Source organism: Antedon bifida, chromosome 10, assembly GCF_963402885.1.
Source record: "Antedon bifida chromosome 10, ecAntBifi1.1, whole genome shotgun sequence".
NCBI lineage: Eukaryota > Metazoa > Echinodermata > Crinoidea > Comatulida > Antedonidae > Antedon > Antedon bifida.
Genome location: NC_136235.1, coordinates 18676290 through 18698548, shown reverse-complemented (window position 1 = coordinate 18698548; position 22259 = coordinate 18676290). Strand labels below are relative to the sequence as shown.

The 22259-nt window shown below is 33.8% G+C and overlaps 1 protein-coding gene across 1 annotated transcript; it reads right to left on the bottom strand.

Moving 5' to 3' along the window:
- Positions 1–22: 22 nt before the first annotated feature.
- Positions 23–7260, bottom strand: LOC144853890 (uncharacterized). Its single transcript, XM_078711745.1, has 2 exons — positions 7100–7260; positions 23–2152 (listed from the first exon to the last, which is right to left on the bottom strand). The coding sequence occupies exons 1-2, from the start codon at positions 7113–7115 to the stop codon at positions 1053–1055; spliced, it is 1116 nt and encodes a 371-aa protein (XP_078567871.1). The 5' UTR covers positions 7116–7260; the 3' UTR covers positions 23–1052.
- Between the last annotated feature and the right edge of the window lie 14999 nt (positions 7261–22259).

Below are 22259 nucleotides of genomic sequence, written 5' to 3'. Positions count from 1 at the left end.
AACATAACACATTTTTTTGTAATGAAAACAGTATTTTTTATTGACAAAAACCGTCAATACAGTATTGGATTTTACACAAAATGGAACCATTGTTGCGTTATGTACAAAAACAAAAATATCAAAAATGAACACAGCAACCTGCTATTTGCCCTTTCTAGAAACTTTTTTTTTTCAAAGCATTTTAAACATTCTTTAATACAAATGACGAACATTTTTTGTACAAAAGCTTACATAGAGCGCCACACGTCATACGATAATAAGAGCAATGGAAATGCATCGACACAGACGGATTGGAAATTGTACGGAAATTGGCTAATAAATTATTATAAAACTGTTTGGTATGTATTTTGCATCGTTAAGTGGAATTAAATAGGAAGAAATTGGAACACTAAGTATAGTTGTATATTGATAAGTTATAACAAAATTATACTACGCTAAATCAACGTTGAAACGAGTAGCCCATACTTCTGCATTTTAAGTTTTAGTCAAGGTAATTTGGGTTTACACCTGTCACAGGTGTATTCTTCCAGAAACATTATACCTTTCGTTTTCACGACGCGCCGCTAAATTACGCGCAGCTATGGAGTCGAAAATTTTTCTGAGCATGCGCAAAATGACATTCTTACTCAATAGAGTCACGTCGTGAAAGCGAAGGTTTCTAACTTCGTACTGTACTAAGCTATCAGAAAAAGTTAGATTTGTACAAAATTACGCATGCGCAGAGGCGAGTATGCGTAAAGTACAATGTGATGGATTAAAATTTCAATTCACACGCATATTCAAGTAAATTTTCAAAAGGGTATTATAAAAAGTACTGTTGGCGTAATTAAACTTCTAATTAAGCAATATTTAAGCGTCATTAATGGAATGTATCAAATACATCTTTAAAATATAAAATGTTTCTTCTTTCAATAAACTGATAACAAATAATAATAATACGGTACTGCATTTCCCTAATCATGTAGCACTGTGGGAGTTGGTCTTGTTGAGTCAAATAAACCGTCTGTTAGGCCTATAGTTAGACCCTAATTATCTTTTTTTTTAAAGTCAAATCATGCATTTACAGCCACCCCAAATGAATGTTCATACTGTTTAGGCCGATGGTGATTTGTTGTTTGCCTTTCGCTTTCCCGCCTCGACACTGCGGCCTCAACCAAAACATCAAATTTACTAAAGGCGTTTCCATTGTTACACTGGGTTTCTTTGGTAAAGTCTTTTTCTGGTGGCTGTAAATTTAAATTATATTTTCTTCTAGAGTTGAATGTTTCATCACGATTGTCTTTTCTATTGTCGATCGGCGATTCAGAGTCTTTTCTCACAACCAAGTTCAAAGGAGTTTCGCATTCATGTCTTCTCATCCAATGATGACGAGGGTGCTGTCCGTACATTAATCCATAATATGGTGATGGCATAATCGGGTGCATTGGGTGCAGGGAATGCATTGTCCTGGCAGGCGGTGCCAAAAACGCTGAATAGAATGGAATAGCAGGTTCACGAGTGTCATGGCAAATGTATGATGTTGGAGGTCGTTGCAGCTCACGATGTGGAAGAGATCGAATTGGAGACGGAGACCTTCTTCGTGAAGGTAGCAACGTTTCTGGTTGTTGTGGAGGTGTATAAGGTGGTGTTACTGGGTGGTAAGGACGTTCCATTGGAGAGATACTCTCAGATTTTGTATCTTCCTCATCAATGTCTTTTGTCGAATCTGTTTCACTTTCTGTCAGTCGTCTTTCTGACGATTCGTAACTGTCAGCTTCTGAAATATCGTCCGTTTCCATTGGTTCCTCGCTGTTTTCCGATTCTTTCCTTGCCTTGGATTTTGCTGAAGTCTTTCGAGAGATTGTGAATTTGTCGGGATCGTGGCCTTCTTTTCTAATCATTTCTGGAAGGATTCTTCGCCTTGCGTTGATGAACCAATTGCAAACTTGCAAAATGGTCAGATTTGCCATCTGAGCAAGCTGCATTTTCTCTTGATCATTCGGGTAAGCATTGTATCGATGTTCGTACAACCATTGTTTTAATATCTTCACAGCTTCTTTTGGCAAGTTTCCTCTACGTTTCTTTGCTGGTCTTTTTTCACCAGTTTGATTAGGCTTCCGGAAAACAACTCCGATTGGCGCTGGAGGTTCAACCTCATAAGTCTTGGTACTCACTGAAAAACATAAAGTATAAATACAATCACTTAAACGAACATAATTCTAAAAATATAGTATGACTTTATTTGACCATGGATAAATTTAATTCTCAGTGATTTGACAGAAATGTAAAGTTAAAAGCTAATATTAATCCTTTGACCTAGATAGTTCAATCAAACACAGAACGAGATATATGAATTTGTAAATATTGACATATCGTGATTTCAAGGGACGAGTATACAAGGGGCATTGAGTTACATCCTGTATCCTTTGTCTGCTAAAGATTGCTCATTCCATGTTCAAACTTCTGTCGAAAGACACTCAAGGTCCAATCAAATATTGTCAACAAGACATTCGGAAAAGTTTCTGACCACAAAGGATGACCCTGTACCCATATTGGCTCGACGGCTTACATTTGTCGTCCAAATAGACTTGCTTCGCGTACAATGTTAATTGATAAACCGGTCTATATTAAATTTAAAGATATTTTTCTTTTATATCGATTCAGTTGAAAAAATCTAATTTAAATCACTTTAGTTTACTTTCCGGCGAAATGTCATTCAAATGTCACCGATATTGACAAGTGTGATTGTACATAAACATAAATTAACACCATGGACTTATTGACAATAAATCACTATTGTCTGTATTTACATAAAATATCGGAATCAGTGACCCGCAAGAGAAATTAGTAAACCAATTAAGATAAATTAATACGTCGTCTAAAAAGGCAATTAGCAATGTACTCTATATGGAAACTTCATGGGATTTTGCTATCACACCATGGACCTAGAAATAATTATAGGTCCACGACCACACCATTGCGCAAGAAGTATAGCTTTAATTGGAGTAAATATGAACATACAGTAAAAACAACAGCAGTAGGCTAAGGCTCAATACATCACGTTTCAAAATTAAATTATTAAACAGAATGAACTTTAAACTTCACCTGGTACAACATTACCACTAGACAAAGAAATATATTCTAGAAAATTCCTCCCCACAAACATTTACTGGTACAGAAAGTAATTAAGTTATTCCTTTACGGTTGTTCTGCTCTCGGGGATATTATAATATTTTCTAAAATTCGAGTTCAATGGTAATCTTGTTATGCTTACTACCTGCATTTTTAAAACCCTTGTTTCATTCATAAAAGGCAACACGTGGTCGCTTTTGATACAACAGGCTTTTAATAAGATGAAAAGATTATTACTGGTAAACAAGCCACGAAACGGTATCTGATTGGTTCTTTCCATACGAAACTCAGCACGTGTTTTAATGGTCGGGTTTTCCTGTACTTTTAGTTGCAACGCAAGGAGTTTTAGAGAAAAAAAATGAATGAAAATTAGCAGGCAATTAGAGTGAACATTAATCTAGAAATGATTTTATTAACAGTTAAATCTTGCACGTAAAATTAATTCAATTGTTTTCAACTATGGAGTGATAGGCCTAAGCAATCAAAAAGTCAACTGCAAGTGATTCGTAGCCAATCTGCGTTTATTGAATAATGAGTAAAAAATACGAGCTACAGACGTTTGACACGTGTGGCATCCCATACAATGGTGCAGCATTCGGGAACTGAAAGGCAAACATCAATAATGATGATGACGCATACAACAACCGGTGTCTAGTCTTACGATGAGAAGTCAACCAGTTGTCAAAAATCTAATCAGGGTAAATTAATTTCGGATCTGATAGTGTTGTAGCGCGAATGACAGAAGGGTTGGATCACACACAGATTCCCGCGCAAACAAAGAACACGATTAAATTATAAAACCGTCAGAATACCAATAAAAACCGTGGTTGTACAAAATATGAAAATATTAATAATAATTATGCAAATGAAATAAAATTATGATTCAGTTATTATGTATATTTTACGATTAAGAATATTCTAGATGTTTTACTGGACAAGAGGAGGAAATAAAATGTCGAAATAGACATAAAATATAAATGTAAACACAAAAAAGAAATCGCAACTAACACGTGGTTTAATTAAGAATACCATCAACGGAATTAACAGTTTCAGATTGAATGATGTAATTTTCAATCTGGAAAAAGTAATCAGCATTAAAACCAAATTAATGATATGACCAAACTAACACGTGATCACAAAACCACGCGTTGTACTGGCAATACGCAGCAGCAATAATCAATTCATAATTTCATTTTTTTGCTAAATTTGGTAAAGACCAGTAAATCGCTTTTTACAGTTGTACAGTATAATCGATATGTGATAATCAACTTAATCTGCTCATTGACTGTGAACTGACGAAACATCATGAGCTCGATTAGACAATCGGGTCATTATTTTTCACGTGTCTTTGTTCATCGGGAGAACTTCCCAGTTGGTCGAAAATGACATTTAGCTTCTGTTTTTGAAGTGTTGTAGTTCACTGTTGTGTTTTCGGTTGTCATTCAAACAAAGAACTTTACCTTTCGAATGACGTTAAGATTCACCTATGAACAGCCGAATTACCAACAGGTGGAGCGGTGAACAAAAGATAGGCTGCTGCAGCGAACAATTTACTTTCCAATTCAAATAATTCCATTATCGAAAGAAGAACACGAGACACGCGGCGGACAAAGCAAATCGATAAGGTGCTCTATAGATTCCTAGCAATAAAAAAAATGTACTCATTGTGTGACAAAAGGCACAGCCGGGCGGATGTGTAATGCTTTGTTTATCATACAAGATTTGTGAGAGTATACGATACATTTAGGCCTAAAAAATACTAATTGTTAGCCGGAAGGTAGAGACCAGGATTTGGGAATACGCTATACGGAGTGCCATACCCCGATAACAAACCGTCGTGTGAATACACCTCAAGGGAACCTTACCAAATTAAAAACTACTTCCTTTAACATGTTACCACTTTATATCATTAATACATTTTTATTCGTTTTTAAGAGACCCATCAGTAACTTTGCATAGAGTCTATTGTAATTTTACTCCATGGTTGAATAATGATTTTTTTTATTCTATACGCGATTCATCAATTTTATTTTTAAATCTCACCACAATAATCGAACGACTAGTATCGAACTGTAGAGCACTAATATTATGTCAATTGTAAGTAGTACTTGCACAGTAATTAGTTAGTGCTACACGCGCCAACGATTTTTCGATTTCTAAAACAAATTATCGTCTGGTTTTCTGATTCGAACGATGCTCGTATTAGCCAATCACATGGTGTGTTTTACGCGTCTTTTATTACAAAGGCGTCACAAATGAGTGAATAATTTTAGCGTTTTGACAGGTTATACAGTAGAATTTTAAATACTTGGAATTTTACCGGGCTAATTTTACAATAACTGCCAAATTAAATAATAAAAGGAAAAAATCTTTGTTTGAAAACCAACCAGCCCAGATAATCCATTTGAATCGTATTATTTTTATTAAGGAACAATAGTGGATAAATAATAACGTAGGTCGAAACCTATTATGTTTATCATTTGTTGGCCTTAAACATCGTGTGTGATAGCTTTCAATAACTCAAAATACCCGTCGTGTGTTTATTGTTTATTACAGATAGAAATATTGAAACAAATTGTGTCTTTGTTTGGCGATGTAGTTGACTTGCATACCCGCACCCTTTACGAATCAGCTATTTGTATAACGAGCATGCAGCATATTGCTAGTGACGAGTGAATGGTATAAACCATATGGCAGCGGAGTCCGCTTTGTCGTTAATCTATCCACGATTGCCTAGTCTACCATTAATTATTATTATCTCACTTTATGTTCTACGCCGAATGTATTCGTTAATGTGTTCACACTATACGAACGGCAGCGCATAGACACGTCGCCGCGTACGCATGGTGTTACGAACGTTAAAAACATACGTTGCAATAAGTCAGACAACAAACACTGACTGCTTAGCATAGCATGATTAAGATAAATATTCAAATTGGCTAGTGTATTATCGACTTATACAAATCATTGGAATTGTTTAGCCGGTGTAAACACGATTCTACCGAAAGAAGCGGGCAATTTGCTGTTCAAGCAGTAATTTAAGATCAAGTAATAAGCCTATTTAAGTTCTTTAAGTCTAGACCAACCAACAGTGAAAACGTATATCAACGGAACGCTACAGAGAATAATGCAATTCGTTATCCTTTTCAGAACCTCATCTCATTAGCAATAGATGGCTTGTGCGAAAATCCCAGGACAATTAATGCTTTGAATGTGGGTAATAATAGACAAAACTAGGCCCATGCTCAGGAGGATCAACCGCCTCGAGGTTTACTAACATTTTTGTTCACGGTGGCAAGGACATATTTAGCATGTTTGTAGTGATCAAATGTTTGCCCGCCTTGCCACCTATAGCGTAAACTAACGATGGTTCTTAATTTATCAAGGTAAAGTAACGTATACTTGTCACAACCTCAAACGATCAACGGAGATATTAATCACCTATAAATCAAATTGCAACTGTATGTACTAAAACATGATCCTTAGTGTGAAGTTACACGTCATGACGCTGTTACTGAATGTCAAACAATGTACGGTACAAAGAATAATGCATTATATATACAAAATAAAGAGTAAATTTAATATTTAAACAGTATAGATAATAGCCAAACAACTGAAATATATATATCAAAACGCTATGATCATTGTAATAGTTATGTTCAAACGAATTCAATTGTTCAGTATTGTATATAGGAATATAGGATTTGACAAAAACACGGGCAAAAAAATACTATACAAACGACGACGTTACAAACAATGGCCACACAATGGTACGGTGCAACCTGCCAACTTAGTATGCAAGGAATCTAGACTTAAAAACAAAGCGCGTGATGTAAGAAAATACCACCATGACGTATTCAATCTTAACATATTGTACCATCTCATATCAACACACGAGGTGGCCACACATGTAAACGGTTAACAACAAAGACAAAACAGTGAAGCACGTAAAAAATAGCAAAAGAAGAACGTGTAAAAAGACTCTTACCTTTTCTTATCCTCATAGCGAATTGTATTTCCAAATTAAAACTTTGATTGATCTTTGAATATATGTATTAATTAAACTATCAAAATGTCCAGTGTGTCAAAAATGATAAGTCTGCTCTTTCGACGTCTGTCAGTGAATGAAGTGTAGATCGTTCACTAGCCACTATTATGACAGGAGCACATGGTATTCAGGAACATCCGGGCGTCGTAACGTATCAATTACTGAATCGATCAGCCAATCAAATCGTCGGATTTCTGAACCAATGATCATTTACTATTTTAGCACTTGACTGTTTTATGATTCATCGATAGAAAGTACCCGCTCATAACTATGGAAGGCAATCGCCGCCAAAAATACAAAAGTAAAACAAACAACGTACTTTCACAAACAAACAACGTACTTTCACAAACGAACAACCTACTTTCACAAACGAACGATCTAAATTAAAACAAAGAACGTACTTTCACAAACGAACAACGTACTTTCACAAACGAACGAACTAATGCAAAATAAGCAACGTACTTTAAAAAACGAACAACCTACTTTTACGCGAACAACGTATTTTTTACAAACGGACATAATAATAATAATTTTTTTTATAATAATAATAATAATAATTTATTGAAACTACACCTTTACAACGGTGGCACCCGTTCATACACGGTGCGTTCTATATACAGATAGACATTCAACAGATACAAATTAATAAAAACAAACAGATACAAAATAAAATTATCAACCGCCGACTCGATCGCTATCGTAGTCGTACGGCACTTATGCAAAATACAATGAGTTAAAAAGAAAAGAAATACAAACAATTTTTAAGTAGTACAGTAACTGAGAAAAAAAAAAAAAAAAAAAAAAAAAAAAAAAAAAAAAAAAAAAATTGTACCAAAATTTAAAAAAAAAAAAAAAAATAGTAATATTAAAAACTCAAAATAAAAAGATCTCTATACCGCAACAAAACAAAAACATTACATGCTATCTGCGAGTTGTATAAGATTGTTTCGTATTTTCCAAGATCTTGCTAGGTATACTTTACAAAATTTGTCAAGACTCAATAGAACATTATTACTGAGGGGAAGTGTATCCGTCCCCAGAACATATAACATTTTTTCGTCATTGTTACTGGTGCAGAATGTTTCCCAAACATCTAACTCGTTATGAAAAATTAAGTCTTGTTTAAGTATATTTAGCTGTTCTTCTCTTACACATTGTAATGCATCACAACTAAATAAAAAGTGAGATATGTCCTCTATATTTCCAGAGTTACACAATAAACAGAGACCATCATTATCCACGGTCCATTTACTTAATTTAAAATTTAAAGGGAGAGTATTGGAACGGGCTTGAAATTTAAGACGGGCACCATTAAAATTTGTTTTATCAAGTAAAAACTTTTCAAGATCCGGCTTTGATTTTAACTTTGCATAAAAAGATAGCGACGTTTTAGATGCGAGGTCCTCTGACCATTGATTATTTACATTATCTAAAATATTTTGTTTCAGTAAATTAAACCAATTTTCCATAGTGCGATTTTTAATAACATTGTTAAAAATATGCATGCATTCAAATCTACAGAAAGTGGTTCGTACACAACTAAGGAATTTAAATCGTAATTCTTTTGTGTTGTAATTAAGCATAGTCTTGTACAATAGGTTGGGCCATCGTTTTTCATTTAACCCGACTAAACGTTCAAAGAATTTTAGTTGTAATATGTTATGAGATACGGTTAAGGGTATCCATCCTAAATCTCCATATAAGGCCACTTTGGGTGTATACACTGGTGCTTTTAAAATATATCGTGCCATCTGCATTTGAAGCCGTTCCAGTCTCTCAATATCTGAATTGGACCCTCCAGTCCAAACAGAGCAAGCATAATTAATAGAAGGTAAAACTATTGTTTTCCATAGGATATTTCCGTAATATACTCTGTCAAAGTCATCAAGATTATCAATTATAGATTTAACATATGAAACTAATCTATTACCCTTTTTAACAACATTGTCAATATGCGGATGTTCACATAAATTTCTTGATATTAGCACTCCTAGATATTGGTAGGTGTCTGTTTCTGTGATGTGATGTTTGCCAAGATCCCATTGTTTATATTTATTTATCTTTTTTCCAAAAATCAAGACTTTTGATTTTTCATAGTTAAAATTAATTTTCCAATCATTTGAAAAATCACCTGCTAATTTAAGCATCTTTTTAAGGTCATGCTCATTATTGGCAATTAGCACGACATCATCAGCCCAGAAAAGACTACCCATCCATTTATTTTGGATCTTAACACCAACATTATTTGACTCTAACAACTTCTTAAATTCATTAATAAAAATGGAAAAGAGTACAGGAGATAGAGTACATCCCTGTTTAACTCCCTGATCGATTACAAATGAATCAGTAGAAATGTTTCCAAATTTTACATATCCTTCAACATTTTTATATAATTTGTCAATAAGTTTCCATATATTACCCCTAATACCACAGTTCCATATAGCTTTTAGTAGCCCTTCTCGCCATACACTGTCGAATGCCTTTCGGAAGTCCAGGAAGGCCATATAGGTGTTTTTCCCTTCTGCAAATCTGCAGGCAGCAATACTTTTTAATGTAAAAATGTGATCCTCACACCTATGCTGTGCGCGAAAACCTCCCTGTACTTCAACAACGTACATTGATAAACGAACAAACTGCTTTACCAAACGATGTAGATTGCCGAATGAACTAAGGACTCGTCCATTTTTTAAGTGGGTAATTGCAAAAGTTCCGATAAGAGGATATGCCTCTCAAAGAGAGCAGCCTGTATCTTGCGCGCGTAAGCAAAACTGATAAATGGAGGAAAAATGACCCTTATGAAAACGTTTTCTGGAAGATGTTGAATTCTAGATACGAATTCATGTAAAAATGTTGCGTATCGGATGTTGTGACATCATTTTATGGCCAGTTGAATTATAAAAGTCGTATTTTTATCTTTTGCGTCATAGTTCAGTTAAAATAGCGCGCATCTATATTCTACGCATCCAAATTCTTCAATTCTACACGTTAATATGTTGTTGCTCAGATAAATTCCTTCCAAAAATCTTCGTGTTAATTTTGATGACGTCATCATGATAACAATTGAAATAAAAGGCGGGTCCCATAATTTTACCTTTGCTACACTGTATGTAGTTATATAGTGTATACTCTATATTCTTAGACACAACATAGAGAGCTCACTATTAACAACATTTTATTTTCCTCATGTCATGTGGTGTTTTTATACCCGACTTAAAAAATGGACGAGTCCTTAGTTCATTCGGCAATCTACATCGTTTGATAAAGCAGGTTGTTCGTTTATCAATGTACGTTGTCCGTTTGTAAAAAAATACGTTGTTCGCGAAAAAGTACGTTGTTCGTTTTTTAAAGTACGTTGCTTATTTTGCATTAGTTCGTTCGTTTGTGAAAGTAGATTGTTCGTTTGTGAAAGTAGGTTGTTCGTTTGTGAAAGAAGGTTGTTCGTTTGTGGAAGTACGTTCTTTGTTTTAGTTTAGATCGTTCGTTTGTGAAAGTACGTTGTTCGTTTGTGAAAGTACGTTGTTTGTTTTACTTTTGTATTTTTGGCGGCGATTGCCTTCCATACATAACTGCTATGAACTGTTTTACTACGAAACAACGCCAGCTAGTGAGTAATACTTGCCAAGATAATATTGTGACAATAAATAGTGAAATCAGCCGATGGATGATTATTGTTGCCTGATATATCGCATGGTAGTCATCAGATTAGAAAGTTATTGTCGTTTTACTCTATTTTACCCAACAAAGTTAATAATGCTTTTTTATTTGAACCATATTTAATGAGGGTGATCCATCCAGCAACTGCTGATCATTAAATGCTACTTGGTGTGGTATATTTAAAGCATAGATGAATATCTCTATTCGTTCATTCATTCATTTTCGTTATTTCGGATAGTACATCCATATACAAATCATACAAAAACAAAAAGAGAATACCAATTTTCACTAACGCTGATGTACTGAGTCTGTAGGTTGGATTGTGGAAGTACGTTAACTATGGTTTGAATCAGACTATTACAACTGTCATGGATTCTGTTCTGTATATAGTTTCTCTATAATTAAATAAAGCAGAATATGTTGTTATTAGTAAATGTGAGACCCCTACAAATCGTTAAAATCACCAATTTTTAACAAACAGAGGGTGTGATTAATTTTTAACAAATAATGTTAAAATATGGTACCGATACTGCTCTGTATGCTGTACACTTATACAGTAGGATGCAATAATCAGGGCTAGTTACCAGGAGGTAATGCATGGAATGTGCAAACAATAACAATAAATATTGATTATTGATAACCATAATTTAATCATCGACCTCACATGACAGAAATGAAAAAATCGATATGTCTACTTAGTATAATTAACCAGAGCTCTATACTTTTATAATATAACAAACTTTAGTGGACCCTCTGGTTTCCAGAAAAAAAAGAGAGTGTATTGCTTTCGGAATTGTTACTCAGTTCTAATGGTGGAACAAGAGTCTTCTCGGATAAGGACTATAAACCGTAAGTCCAGTGTACACAGTTATAACCCGTGTGCACTTTAAAGAACCCAGTTCATCAATCGAGACGAGTAGGGGGTTACCCCGGTGAACTGGTTCACAAAATAGCCCCTGTATCAATAAATAAAATTAAAAAATAAATAACTGTGTTTAGAAAATAGCTTAGACGTGACGAATCGATCATCAACATTTGCGAGGACCATCCATCCATCAATTGATCATCATCAACAATAAATACAATATCGGTTTTTGTTTTGTTCTCATTGTTTACGTTGTCTATATTGATAGGATGTTTGAATCGTCAAAACACATGTGCATTTACTAGGAAAACACAACTTGTATCTGGGAGACTATCATGCACCAACATTGTAGCAATGAATGTTAATGTAAGGCTACATTTTTTTATAATGTTTGCGATAACAATAGATTAGATAAAAGAAGATATATTTTAATATATTGTTTGAAGGTTTGCATGGCGAAATCAAATGTTGATATAAAGTTTGTGGTACACCACGTAGGCCTATACTAGTTCTGAAAAGAACTGTTGAGTTTCTCGACGTTTCGATCGTCCTCAGGAGTGAGAATGCACCTCCTGAGAACGATCAAATCATAAGATAGGCCTATATTTTGTACTTTTAAACCACGACAAACATGTGGCATTTTTTTTCTAATGATGAAATATCAAAAATATATTATTATTAACCAGCAAACAATGATTAGTCACTGCAACAATAGTTATTACTTTAGAAATGTTGTTCAACGATAATCTACCCTCACTTTTGTAATTTGGGTCGAGCGTGGATAGATTAAGTCATTCAAATCCAACCAAGATCTTTTGTTCTGATCCTGACGGATTGTTTTTGGCCAACGCCTGCTCAGCCAGTTTGATCCTTAGCTATCTTAAGCGCTATATCTACGCTATATCTTCTTCTTCTTTCGGTTACTGCTTAACGATCCTTAAGGATCAAAACAAGCAGCCCTTTATGTGACAAACAAATGTGACATGCCCATATATGGACATGATGATGTCATATCACTACCATATTTGGGCATATCACTACCATATTTGGACACAACTAGTTTGATAGTGTAGACAGAGAGCCTTAAGCGCTATAAACACTATCAAACCTTTTGTGACAAAAAAAAGTGATATGCCCATATATTATTAAGACATGATGATGTCATCACTACCATATTTGGGCATATTACTATCATATTTGGGCACATCATACTTTTTTTTCAAACTGATAGTTTAGACAGAGCCAAACCTTATTCAGTAAAACAATTTAAAATTGTGAAATTGTATTATGTGTATTAAACGTCAATAGTGAATAAAAAGGCTTTAATATGGATATTATTTCTATCAATCCAAAGGCAAATTACTGAAAAAAGCTAAAACAATAATAAAACAGGATATTTTTATGAAATGCCTATAATTAGAGCAATTAAAAAATGCGCATTAATTAAGATGTTTTCTTACGGGACATTCAAGCCAGTAGTATCAGCTACTAAACTAATTAACTTATAGGTATTAATTATTTTAAATGAAGTTGAATTGTTTAAAACTTTAGTATATTTCATATTTGGAAAATATAAAGAGAATGCGTTTTAAGAGGGTGTCAATTTAAATAAATTTGTTGTTTCGTAACTTTCAAACCAACTTATTCTTGAGAATACAACTTTCGAACAACTTTTAAAAAGGGGTGTATAATACTCTTTTGTTAACAGTAATTTCGAGTGACAATACTGATTACGTAACAGGCAATCTTGTGTACGCGCCTCGAGTTAAGATAATACACTTCACCTACCAGTAATCTGTCATAAATAAACAATTTTTCTAAAGTTAAATTTTACAGTGATCTCGAATAAAAATTTAACACTTCCGCTATTTCCGCAGTAATTAAGTATGCCCGGTAATGCATAAACATTTAGCAATAAATAAGATAGCATAGTCCTGTGTTGGATTGCTAATCTTTTCTACCAGAATACGAAACATGACACGGGAAAGGCTACCATAAGTTACCAAGTTATTAAAGCTGTACATTTTAGGTTTTATTGCTAAATCAATTAGATTTTTAATTACTAAATTATAATAAGTTATCTTTTAAGTATATTCCTTTGTCTTGTCTTCTGTTATAGACAAATATAACTTTGTACTAAACTCGCTAAAAATTAAAAAAATATTGCAATTTGAGACAGAAATCAACAAAAGAAAGAAGATAATTGTTTAGGCTAATCAAAGTCGCTAAAAAATTACTGTGTTTTGAAACTGAAATTTACAACAAAAAAAGTTTTCACCTATTATTTATTTTATTGTTATATTATTTGTTTACTATTTAGGCCTATTATGTTTAGACCTATAATTAATCATCAACAAATTATTACTTGTTTTTCATTTGTTTTTACCACAACTTTGTTTATCTGTTTGTTGATAATGATTTTTTTTTATAAATATAGTCACTTGAAGTATAGGGGCTAAACTTATGGATCGATGACACAGGTTCCAGCGCTGAGAACACAACGTTCAGAGCTTGGTCTGTGAAAAGAGTTAACAATGAACGGATTGTAAGGTACAGTAACAATTCTTTGCTACGTTTGTTTTATGTCAATTGCTATTACGAAACTTCTTGAAGTGTGAGAGGTTCTTTTAATCCAACCGATGCTTACGTACAATGGCTACACTGGTTCGTTTAACATCACCATTAATTGTTTGTCTGAGATGAAATGTCATTGTTTACTGTTCTGTCAGTGTCAAAGTAGTAAAATCCACTTAAAGTAGCTTTGTTGAAATTAATTTACACATAATATTATTTTTATTATCATTTATAAACCAAAGTAGGCCTATACTGAAAACTAAACATAAGAAAAAACGAAAAGAAAAAAACAAGAAAAGAATACAAAATATAAAACAAAAGAAAAAACGGATGAAAAACACACAAAAATATTGAAATAATAAAAAGGCACAACAAATTCCAAAAGTTTAGATAATGTTCATTAAAAAAATATTCAAATATTCTGTAATGGTATGCTCTGGTGATTGTTTCAATTATGAAGTAGAAGGAGCTCAATTAGGCTAATACAAAATAAAATGTTTTTTTTTTCATTTAAGAAGACACTTGACAATGTTCGCTTTTGAGTGGGATCCAGATCGGTCGGTTACTTATACAGGTCCGAAAGAGACGGCAGTCTGCCTAAACCTTCCTCTACCACAACTAACCCATGTAGCCTATCTTCGCCCTCGCCAATATTCCTATGCTTGCTAACAGTGGTCGTCGGCTGAGTTTCTTTACAAGACCTCTTTAAGACGTCAAACCTTGTCAACATTCATCGCACGTTTTACGCTCCGATTGCTAAACAAAAAATAGTCTAACAAGTGACATTGTGTTAAGACTTTCCTCATAGAAGTAATTCTTATACTCCTTTTATTTATACGTTTTACTTTATCCGAAAATATTTAATATGCCTGCGGGAACATACCCATGGGGTTTGATATTCTTTGACTTATATAACATGTATTGGAAATTGTTAGATTGATATGAATAGCCACTTAACAATGTTATGAGTCCACTGATGTAAGTGTTTTGTTGCGCGTTTTGGAAGCGTGATAAATCTGGTAAAAGACGCGTAACTCTCCTCCTAGGGGGAACTACTGATTAGAAGGTGAGACGATTAAGATGGCTGTGAGGTTCATTGTACCATAGGCCTACTTGATCGAGTGTCGGTTTGAAATCGCTGTGTCAACACGTAGGCCTAAAGTATCTTTTCAGCAAAATCATTACTGTTAACAGTATTCAATACGCATATATAGGCCTGCCGTAACGCAGTTAATCGCAGTACAGTAAATGATATAATTTCATTTTAGGCAATGTTTGGCCCCCGAACGATGCCCCGGCTTTTACGCGTGTATTTTTAAAAGAAGCTTCCTAACACTATAATAAGCATGTGTTCTGTAATACAGTATATGTATACCCCATGGACGTAGTTCTTTCGTATGGTTTACCGTAATACGTATTTGATAATCTTTACTAAACGTAGGCCTTACAAACATTATCAGAAATATCGTATTTTTATCCAAATATCGTCATTCTATAATGTCAAAACATAACCCACATTGAACATACGTAATATCTCGTTTACAATTATCGTTGATGAATTCTTTTTTTGTATGACAAATTGATTATTAAAGGTTAAGTGCATCATCAAGTGTTAGTGTTTATGCAGGATTAGTATATGTTCTATCGCCAACAATGTATTCTTGAGTCATCAACAAGAAACTACCGTAATAGTTCAAGTACATTATCCGTGTTTCTATGCTGGTTGTAGGCCTATGATTGATAAAATCGTGTGTACAGTCCTCGAAATGACGTCATATTGCAAACCAACACGCGTACCATAAGACAACATAATTATAGGCTTACTATATAATAAAACATTACTCTATAAACAAAACAAAATGGAAAAATTTGAATGAAAAAAAGCGTATAATATTTATGGAATTTAAAATGTTAAGAAGAGAGAAGAAGAAAATATGACGCGAATTTGACGTCACGTGAACCGTACGTGTTTAACCTGAGAAAAACGCTGTCAAACCGTACGCTGTCAGAAAGGTTAATCACCCGTAGTAAATATTGATTCTGATTTTGTAATATTCTAAAAGCTGTATACATGGTAGGCCTACAGTACAAGTAAGATACTGAACATATAGGCATGGATGTATGTTGAGCACCGGACCATATGTGTGTTTAGAATATAAACAACGATAATAATATTTGGTAAACAATTTTTGTAGGCTGAATTTGAAATCTTGTTTGTTAATGACTACAATGTCGGATGACCTGCTCGAATTCGAACTCAAATGCCCTTGAAAGACTCTGACCAACAGTAAGTGATGGAAAATATAGTAGGGCCTGTATTATATAAGATTTTCCTTATGTAGGAGTATATACTAACCCCCATGTAGAAATACTGGCTATCCGGGGCTTAAAAGTAAGGTTGGAACACATTTTGGATGATTCATTTCTGAACATGTTTTATCTGAAATCTTATTTTTTCTTAATATTGGAGCCTCAATTTGTTCCTCCTAGCAAAAAAATACCGGTAATGTAACGATTATAACTTTTTAAAGTTCATATTCTCTGTAAAAAGACGACGCCGGTCAATTTCTGTATACTTTTCTGTGACCGTCTTCCATTCTTAGCTTAGCTCGTAGCTTTTCTCTGGTAATGCATGAAAAGCACATTGCCTAACCATTACGGTTTTAGTAGTACCGAACGCTGTCCACCTATTTCAATGATTTCATCTTTCTCCATATGTTTGTAATATGAGAGCATTTGGTTGTGTTACATTACCTGCATTTTTTACATTGGTAAACATTATACTGCCAAATACTGTAAACAACGATGGATTGGTGATACAACTTGATAAGCAATTGTCAATATATTTTGATGCTTAGTAATTAATTAATTTACAAATATCCGTTCCCAACTTTGCCAAATTGATAAGCACAAGGACAATGACAGCTCACTCACCAGATGTAAACAAACAAGATCATTTTGTTTAATATGCAAAACAGTAACATTGTTTTAAAAATACTGAACAGACTTATAAGATGAACAAATCAATCTTATAAAATGAACAAATTAAACATAAAAACAAATTAACAGTAACTACAAATCTCACAGGGTTAAATTAACTAAGTACTGTACAGTTACGTTTACCGACCGCTGCCTGTCCAGTAAAACTTACCATGGTAGCCTATGCTCCATGACTTTCTATAAATTTTTCTGTCTTTTCATATTTTCTCATTTCTTCCTTTTCCAATATCTTTTTTTGTTCTTTTTCGTTAAATCCTGATGGTCTTATCATATTTACTTTACACATATTGTATTTTCCTTTCCCATTATTGGTTGTCATTCAATCATTTTAAAAGTTATAATAATTAGATTGAAGAATTTTTATTGGTAAAACTGACCGCTTAAAGAATTCAGTTTGTAGGCCTAAACGTTGTAAAAATAATGAATAGGCCTTGATGAAACTGACTGATAAAACCATGTTTGTAAAAGGTATTGGTTCATTTAAAAAAATAGATCTATCTGGTGAGACTGACCGATAAACATAAGTTTCTAAAAGTTATTGGTTCATTTTAAAAAATAGGTCTATCTGGTGAGACTGACCGGTAAACATAAGTTTGTAAAAGTTATTGGTTCAATTAAAAAATAGGTCTATCTGGTGAGACTGACCGGTAAACATAAGTTTGTAAAAGTTTTGGTTGAATTAAAAAATAGGTCTAGGCCTATTTGGTGAAACTGACCGGTAAACATAAGTTTTTAAAAGTTGTTGGTTCAATTAAAAAAATAGGTCTAGGCCTATCTGGTGAAACTGACCGGTGAAACTTCAGTTTGTGGTTGTAACACCTGTTGTCATCTCAAGGTGACAGGCAGCTACACAAAGACAGTCTACGTTGCGTAGGATCCGCTTCTTCTTTCAAATGCAACTTCCTCGAGTGCTTAGTGGCAGTGTATTAAAGACTTATTTCATCCTGTGTAAAGAGCTTGTTTATTAAATATTCAAATATGATTGTTAGCATAATAACTCCACAACAATACAATGTCCTGATAATGCTCGAATTAAGCCAAGACGTATCCCAATATAACAATACGTTTTATCCCGATGGATACTTTAGCGGTTTACGATAACTTGTGGATGTTTGTATTTTTTTGAAAACATCTAAACAACTTGTTGCTCACCACGAATTATTGCCATAATATAAAGGTGAGGTGTTTGGCATATGGTAAACTAATTAAAAGTTACCGACACTTTATTAAAATCAATGTTATTCATCAAATCGGTCAATTTGTCAATTAATTTTAGTTATTTTTCAATTTCGAAAGTGTGAAAGTTAGCCTTTGTTTATAGTGAACTCGTCGAGTGATCTTCATAAGAGATAACCTGCAGCTCTCTTTACTGACAGGACGACGATCTAGCAAAAAATTAAATATAAAGACAACATCGACAGTTGCTTAAGTCAGTTTAGTTAAAAAGTGCGCAAGTGAAAAAACAGAAGTAAACCAGTTCTTTTTATCTTATAGAATGGATTTAGACAGGAATTAAAGCCTATGTAAAAATACGTGTGCTTAACTTTACTTTGAAAATCGACCTAAACAAAAACATTGATTTAAAGCGAAGGTATAAAGTGATTTTCTTTACGCTTAAGAAGGGTTGATATACCTGTATTAAAGTAGAATTGCTGTAACAATTATTATAGGCCTATAATTATTAATACCTATGTTTTTTTTTGTTTTTGTTCGTTTTTTTTGTTTATGTTTTTTATGAAGAAAGACAATTATAAGACACAACGAATTACATACGCATAAACCCACCCTACGCTAAATTGAGAGATGTCGATATTATGCGGGTAACTAACATGTGCTTTATCAATCAGGGGTGGTTTACCATACACGGGCTATCTGCCACTTCCTCCAAATAGACAAGCCCTTTCCGTTTGGTCGCGCGCGAAGGATTTCAATTTAAAACAACTTCCGATGCAAAGTTACCTAAGCGATATTGCAGGCATGGAATGACATTGCTCAAGTTCATAACGGGACGGGGGCCGGAACGTCAGTCCCAAAAAATCGTTTATTTTGTGTTAAAAGTAGGCCTAGGCCATACATCACCATTAGAATCAAACACTAGACATGAAACTCGTCACTTTGACGAGTTAGTTATCCGCACCACGACAAACGCCACGTGCACGTCATACGTTGGAATATTGCACACAGATAAAGATTATGGCATTATGACAAGAACTGAAGAATATGACATGCTGTTAGTGCTGAATTTTGTGTCATATAGTATATACATGCAAACAGTATAAGCTGTATACATATTACATACAGTGTAGAATAGGTGAAATTACGGGACCCGCCATTTATTCCAATTTTTAACATGGCGACGGTATCAAAATGAAACACTTAGATAGCAATTTCAGAAGGAAATTATCTCAGGAACAACATATTAACGTGTAGAAGAAATTTGAATACGTAAAATATAGATGCGCACCCTTTTAAATGTGATGAACTATTACGCAAAATATGAAAATACGACTTTTTTTATTCAACTGGCCATATGATGACGTCACAACATCCGATTGGCAAAATGTTTACATGAATTCGTATCTACAATCCAATAGCTTCCAGAAAACGTTTTAATCGTGATTATCACATTTTATTCTTACGAGCTATTACAGATTAAAATTTACTGTAAAGATGAAATTAATGACCCACGTAATTAAAATTTTTAGGCATGATGACGTCATAAAAATTAAAATATTTTTATCTCATGCTAAAGAAAGTTGATTGACCTACACAATATATAAATGTAGGAGAAAAAGGAATACAGATAAGCGCGATGCGCTCCATTGAATGTGATGAGCAATAACGAAAGAGACAAAAATCCTATATTTTACATTCGTGTGGCCATACGATGACGTCACAATGTTTTTTTAGCCTTATTGATGCATGATCCGATATCTACAACTCATCAACTTCTAGATTTTGTAATAAAAATAAACGGTTAACGGTTTACTTTAGAAACTATGACTGTTTAAAAAAAGACATAATTTTGACGATTTTTTAAGCTTTTTCATAAAAAACGCGCACGAATTGTCTAATTCAACGTGTTCGTATGGCGTTATTTAAACTGGAAAAGGTCTAAATTGTTTTCAAAATCACTGGGAAAGGCTTGAAAAATATAATTCAAGAGAAAAAAATATGTTTTTAACGCTATGTGCGCACCGCGCGCATAAAAAATTGCGCGCCCGTGGGAATTTTTGACATGCTCAAAATGACAAGAAACGCGTAAAAAGTTGATTAGAAATTAATTTTGCGCATTTTGAAATTTTAAATGCGCGTGCGCGCGTAACTTCTTGTCAAACATGCCATTTTTAATCCGTAGAAAGTTTGCCCCTGATATGACTTAAATTTTGTCAAAGTGTCAATACTAAATGACTTTTGGTTTTTAATCTATGATCAATCATTGAAATTCATAAAATTGCGCATAAGTCACGTTGCGCAACTATGACGTCATTCAAAAATAGGAGGTGCACAACTTCACGTAAATGCCCATATGTTGTCAAAGTTATGAAATGTTATGTTTACACATTTTAGAGGAACACGACTCACAAAAAGGAAGGAAGGAAAGAAGAACTAGACATGAAACTCGTCACTTTGACGAGTTAGTTATCCGCACCACGACAAACGCCACGTGCACGTCATACATTGGAATATTGCACACAGATAAAGATTATGGCATTATGACAAGAACTGAAGAATATGACATGCTGTTAGTGCTGAATTTTGTGTCATATAGTATATACATGCAAACAGTATAAGCTGTATACATATTACATACAGTGTAGAATAGGTGAAATTACGGGACCCGCCATTTATTCCAATTTTTAACATGGCGACGGTATCAAAATGAAACACTTAGATAGCAATTTCAGAAGGAAATTATCTCAGGAACAACATATTAACGTGTAGAAGAAATTTGAATACGTAAAATATAGATGCGCACCCTTTTAAATGTGATGAACTATTACGCAAAATATGAAAATACGACTTTTTTTATTCAACTGGCCATATGATGACGTCACAACATCCGATTGGCAAAATGTTTACATGAATTCGTATCTACAATCCAATAGCTTCCAGAAAACGTTTTAATCGTGATTATCACATTTTATTCTTACGAGCTATTACAGATTAAAATTTACTGTAAAGATGAAATTAATGACCCACGTAATTAAAATTTGTAGGCATGATGACGTCATAAAAATTAAAATATTTTTATCTCATGCTAAAGAAAGTTGATTGACCTACACAATATATAAATGTAGGAGAAAAAGGAATACAGATAAGCGCGATGCGCTCCATTGAATGTGATGAGCAATAACGAAAGAGACAAAAATCCTATATTTTACATTCGTGTGGCCATACGATGACGTCACAATGTTTTTTTAGCCTTATTGATGCATGATCCGATATCTACAACTCATCAACTTCTAGATTTTGTAATAAAAATAAACGGTTAACGGTTTACTTTAGAAACTATGACTGTTTAAAAAAAGACATAATTTTGACGATTTTTTAAGCTTTTTCATAAAAAACGCGCACGAATTGTCTAATTCAACGTGTTCGTATGGCGTTATTTAAACTGGAAAAGGTCTAAATTGTTTTCAAAATCACTGGGAAAGGCTTGAAAAATATAATTCAAGAGAAAAAAATATGTTTTCAACGCTATGTGCGCACCGCGCGCATAAAAAATTGCGCGCCCGTGGGAATTTTTGACATGCTCAAAATGACAAGAAACGCGTAAAAAGTTGATTAGAAATTAATTTTGCGCATTTTGAAATTTTAAATGCGCGTGCGCGCGTAACTTCTTGTCAAACATGCCATTTTTAATCCGTAGAAAGTTTGCCCCTGATATGACTTAAATTTTGTCAAAGTGTCAATACTAAATGACTTTTGGTTTTTAATCTATGATCAATCATTGAAATTCATAAAATTGCGCATAAGTCACGTTGCGCAACTATGACGTCATTC